Source organism: Aotus nancymaae, unplaced genomic scaffold (assembly GCF_030222135.1).
Source record: "Aotus nancymaae isolate 86718 unplaced genomic scaffold, 86718_ANA_hifiasm-v0.15.2.pri h1tg000014l, whole genome shotgun sequence".
Classification (NCBI taxonomy): Eukaryota; Metazoa; Chordata; class Mammalia; order Primates; family Aotidae; genus Aotus; species Aotus nancymaae.
Window position 1 is genome coordinate 42,391,418 of NW_026988425.1, and position 5,308 is coordinate 42,396,725.

The 5,308-nt window shown below is 42.6% G+C and overlaps 1 protein-coding gene and 1 long non-coding RNA gene across 10 annotated transcripts in view; one reads left to right on the top strand and one right to left on the bottom strand.

Annotated features, from left to right (window-relative positions):
- Positions 1–2,437, bottom strand: part of TMEM267 (transmembrane protein 267) — a 48,933-nt gene extending 46,496 nt beyond the window's left edge. For 5 of the 9 annotated variants that reach the window (XM_064375956.1, XM_064375953.1, XM_064375950.1 and 2 more), the window contains exons 1-2: positions 2,387–2,437; positions 588–707 (exon numbers count right to left, since the gene is read on the bottom strand). Coding sequence is in view for 1 of the 9 variants with exons in the window: in XM_064375958.1 (XP_064232028.1) it covers positions 588–669 (82 nt within the window). In the remaining 8 variants the exon portion in view is untranslated. The other 4 variants (XM_064375954.1, XM_064375957.1, XM_064375951.1 and 1 more) reach the window with 4 other exon arrangements.
- Positions 2,438–2,529: 92 nt separating this feature from the next.
- LOC135274864 (uncharacterized) overlaps positions 2,530–5,308 on the top strand; it is a 29,813-nt gene continuing 27,034 nt past the window's right edge. Inside the window, exon 1 of the long non-coding RNA XR_010342582.1 lies at positions 2,530–2,889. This is a non-coding gene — a long non-coding RNA (uncharacterized LOC135274864). The remainder of the gene's footprint in view (positions 2,890–5,308) is intronic.

Here is a 5,308-nt window from a genome sequence, read left to right on the forward strand (position 1 = left end):
AAATGTTAATAACCTTACCTTTTTTTTTTGACAAGGTTGCTCTGTCACCTAAGCTGAAGTGTAGTGGCATGATCATAGCTCACTGTAACCTTGAACTCATGGGCTCCTGCTTCAGCCTCCTAAGTAGCTAGGACTACAGAAATGCACAACTATACTTGGCTAATTTTTTGTTTTTTAAATGTTTTGTAGAGATGGGGATCTCACTATGTTGACCAGGCTGGTCTTCAACTCCTGGCCTCAAGTGATCCTCCCACCTTGGCCTCCCAAAGTGCTGGGACTACAGGCATAAACCACCATGCCCAAACTACTAACCCTACATTTTACATGATGAATTAGATTTTAAAAGGATTAGTTGGCTAAAAAAGTGTCATGAGCAAAGTGAAAAATCAAAAGATTACTTGAACAATTTACATGATGATTCAAATTTAAAGCGACCTCAAAAAGCAAAATTTACTGTTTACAAATAACTGTATCATGGTTTATGAATAGGAACACATAAATTATACATAATGGGTATAATATGAATGCATTTTATCAATGGAAAGTACAAAACAGCTTGCTTGATCAAAGGGGAAGGAAAAGCTCACAGTGAACTTGGAAACATCTTTCAGCCCCAGTCAAGCGTTCAGATGCCCACAGCCACTGCCGACATGCCGACTGCAACTTCATGAGACCCTGGGCCAGAACTGCCCAGCTAAGTCTTAACCCTACAGAAAGAATGAAATTATTGTTGACTGTTTTATGCCTCTAAGTTTTGGCGTTATTTGTTACACAATAGATTCCGAGAACAGTACTATTCCTATTTTTAAGAAAGGTATAATTGCAGTTCCAGAACCCACACTTCTGGCATCTATTCTACGCCAACTACTAGTGCAGATATTTAATATCTGGCTTAGATTCTGAGTATTAGAGAAAGAAAAATTTACTAAGTGTTCTTCCTGTATTACTCATTGTCTCTGAATAATACACCTAAGTGTACCCGTTTTTTTCTTAAACTTTTTCTTTCCTTTTCCACTTCTTATTCCTCCTCCTACAAATAAAACGGATTCCTGAATCTCCTAAATTCATAAGCCTTAAGTTTATTTTACATATTCACTTTGAGAAGATTTCTTAAGAGTAGTGATTATAATTTTCTTTTAAACTTGTCATGCATAAAATCCAATGTGCTCAAGGTATTTAATAAATATTCCATTTTACTAATACAAAGGGTAAGCACATAATCCTCAGCCTATGAACTAAAGATACTGTTGGGGATGACTTCTCTGACATAATCGACATATAAACTTCTCCCTATGACTTGCAGAAGCCACTTTCTGCAATGGCCAAATTTTGTCACACCCCATCCTCCTCATAGCAAATGCCACTAACTTTGGGACCTTCGGAGTATACAAAGCAGCACTCTTCTCCTTCCTGAATTCCACAAACATATAATTAGCTGGTCACTTTAATTATACGTTATCATGTATTGTTTGCTAATAATCTCTTAGACATTATTTCTGTCAAAACAAATAGCTGATAAATTCTCTAAGTAAATGTCATTTGTTTGAACTTTCTCCCCACCAACCTTACAAATTATATGCAAAAACCTAAGGTCAAAACTCGGTCCAAATTCCAGAAACGGCCTTTATTATGCTTTACCAGTAAGTCCTCTTCACTGTAGTTGCTGTGAAACTTAATAATTTAATTTCTTTAATGGAAAACTATCAAAGCAGATGCCAAATCTGATGCAACTGACAAAGAAACACAAATCTTGCTTACTTTCACTGAAACTTTTTATAGCCATCAGATGTCTGCACTTAAAATGTTTAATTCCTATGCCCATTACGAATAAAATAAAATTCTGACTTTCAACATGTTTGAAGCCTCAGAAGTTCCCACACATCCTTGTCTGAGGCTAGTGTGATGCAATAATTTTTTAAATGTCATTTAAAAAAAATGGACCAAGCTGCAGGGAAGAGACCATGTCACACTTTCAGCATGCAAGCTTCAAGAGCTCCGGGAAGCGAAGGGCTCTTACACCGGTTAAGGACAGCAATGGGCTCCTCTGTCAAGACCCCCGGAACCCTACGCTTGGCCAGAAAAAGGCTAGGGGCGCGGAGCCTACGCGGAGAGCTGGGGTCTAGGGGGATCTAGAAACAGCGCGAAGCCGGAGGGCGGCGCCAGGGCTCCTCGCAGACCCTAGGGCCGCGGGACAGTGTCAGCTCGTGGGTCACACGCACCCGGCAGGCTCCTTGCTCCCGCGTGCCTGACGTTGCAGCATGCCCTCCCACCCGCAACCGGACCGTCCAGACATCAGACTCAGGTGGTCCCCGTCTCCGGTCTCCCACCTCAGCACGCAGTTCTGCGGCGCCCACCCAGTCCCTCGCGGAGGCTCAGCCATACCCACCCCGGGCTCTCAGAGTTCAAACAAGCAGCAGCTCCAGCAGCAGTCCCGCCCCTCTCCTCCTCCCCTTGGTCGGCACCATAGAGATGTCGGCTGCCGGCCAGAGTGGCTTCAGACCCGAGCGTCGGCCGAGAGGATGCCGGGATAGTGGGCAGCTCCAAATCGAAAGGAAGCGATTCTTGAGTGCTGTTTGGTGCAGTGGGTAGATAGCCAGAGTTTCTCCTCGCCCACCCTAGACCCCGACCCCCAAAAAAGAAACTTTTGGGTCGTCGTGAGAGGAGAGAAGTGCCTTGTTAGTTTCCTTTTGTCAAACCTTAGGATTCGTTTCTTAGTTTGGCCAGGGCCGTGCCACAAACGTTGCCGACTTCCCCACGTGGGGACAGAGAAGTGTCCTCCCGAATGCCAGGCGCACAGGCCTTACTGCGAGACGCTTGAGCTAGGAGTATCGGCCGTCGGGTCTCGAAGGTGCAGCGATACTGCTAACTTCCTTCCGTGAATCCCTTAAGGTGGGTAACAGAGCTTTTCACCAAACTGAGGGACCGCAAGACCTCGCACACCGGCCGCTCTTCGGTAGCACTTCACCGCCCCCTTGGGGATTTCTTGATAATTCTTTGCCACGATGAGGACGGATGTTGTGGAGCTAGTTTGTGGACCCCAGTGGCATAACTAGAACACTTAATCATGACGACTAAATCCTCAGCAGTCGAAAAAGCAATCCATACAAGGTAGTTTGACCCTAACTAAATCGCGATCACAAGAGTTTGTTTACTGGACTGTGGCTAGGTCCCATCCCGTACCTGCCTCAGAGTGGTGGCTGCTCTCAGCACCAAGGAAATACCAGCTGGACATTTGATTCTAGGAATCATGGGCCCAAAAGAAGAGGTCCAAGGAGGGACATTCTTCTTTCCCTTTCCTACCTACAGTTTCTTAAATCAAGTGTCAGATGGAAAGCAAGTGCAGCAAGGGGTGGGATCATCGTAATTCCACAGTTGAAGACCACAGAAAATGCTTCAATCTCAAAGCAAACTCCTAGGCCACCCCCTGAATTTCAGAGTTTCTCAATCATAGAACTCATTTATTGTCACACTCTTGGTTCTTAGCCAATGTAAAAGACTCAACTGACAGGGAAAATTAAACACATTTTAACCCCCACATACCTTAAAGAGAATTAAAAATATCTCTCAGCAAATGTAGTTATAATTTTGAGTGCTTTTAGCCATGTTAAGTACAATTTTTCTCCATTTGAATGCAGCAATAATTTGGCATTACCCTTTTGGCAGCGTGGAACAAGTCTTACAGGCCTTATGGAGCTATTGAGGAACAACGTAGATGGCTTCACTGCAAACCCAAACAATGTAATAATAGTTCTTTTCTCTGTAGTCAGTCTACTGCCTGGAGATGCTTATTCATTTCTTTTTTCTTTTCTTTCTTTCTTTTTTTTTTTTTTTTTTGAAACAGGGTCTCCCTCTGTCACCCAGGCTGGAGTTCAGTGGTGCAATCATAGCTCACTGCAGCCTTGACCTCCTGGGCTTAAGGGATTCTCTGGCTTCAGCCTCTGGAGTAGCTGGGACCACAGTCACATGCCATCTCGCAGGTAACTTTTAAGTTTTTTGTAGACAGGTATTTCCCTATGTTGCCCAGACTGGTGTTGAAGTCCTGGGCTCAAGTGATCCCCCGCTCCTTGGCTTCTCAACGTGTTGGGGTTACAGGTGTGAGCCACTGTGCCCAGCTTACTGATTCATTTATACAACATAAACTGAGTGCTCTCAGTGGGCTACAGAATGACTGTGGAGCTCAAGTTCTAGCGTAGGGTGTAAACTACAAGGAAACAAACAAGCTAGACAGATTGTAGTAAGTACTATAAAGGAAGTAAATAGGGTGATGTAATAGGCTTGGGAGAGACTAACTTTAGTTAGTTATTAAGGGAGGCCCTTATGAGGAAGTGGTACTTGTTTGAGAATTGAAATGTGAAGGAATCCAGTGTCAGAGGAACTATATAAAAAGGCATTGTGCCCCTTTAACTTAGTGACATTATCACTCCTGATCTACGCTCTTTTCTCTCCATTTTTCTCCTTGTTTTCTCTGTTACTGCTTCCCTTTTATTTGAAGAACCAGGTCTTTTATAGAAATCAGAAAATTAGAACATTTTCTGGTTGTGTTTGGTGTAATCTTTACTCTTTATAGATGTGTGGTTTTGTTCTTTCCTAATAGCCAACTTTATAATAAACAGTACTTTTGGTGAGCTCATTTCTTTTAAACACTTTGCAGCATAAATCTTTTCCTGTGTTCAAAAGAAAGTATCTGGTTCATGAGACAGTTTAGATATAGTCTTTGCTGAAGTGCTTGATTTTTAGTTTACAAAATGGCTTTGTCTCCGTTTTTGTTTTTGAGATCTAGTTCTTGTCTCATAGCTCTATTGAAAAATACTTGGTGTAAAGGGACTAAATAGCAAGTGAACAAATGCACAATTCTGCACATTAAAAAAAAAAAATGCTGGGCACAGTGGCTCACACCTGTAATCCTAGCACTTTGGGAAATGGAGGCAGGAGGATAGCTTGAAGCCAGGAGTTCAAGATCAGCCTGGGCAAGATAGGGAGATTCCTGTCTCTACAAAAAATATTATTAAAAACAACAACAACAACAACAAACTAGGTGTGGTGGTGCATATCTGTGGTTCCAGCTACTTGGGAGGCTGAGGTGGGAGGATCCCTTGAGCCGACAAGTTCAAGGTTGCATTGAGCTATGATTGCACCACTGCACGGCAGCCTAGGTGACAGAGCAAGACCGTGTCTCAAACAGTAAAAACAAAATGAAAAAAACCTGAAGATTAATAGTGAATGTTCCACAAAATAAAAACAGCAACAACTTTATAACTTTACAAATTTTTTTCTTGTAAATCTGAAATAAGAATTAAATGTGAAACAG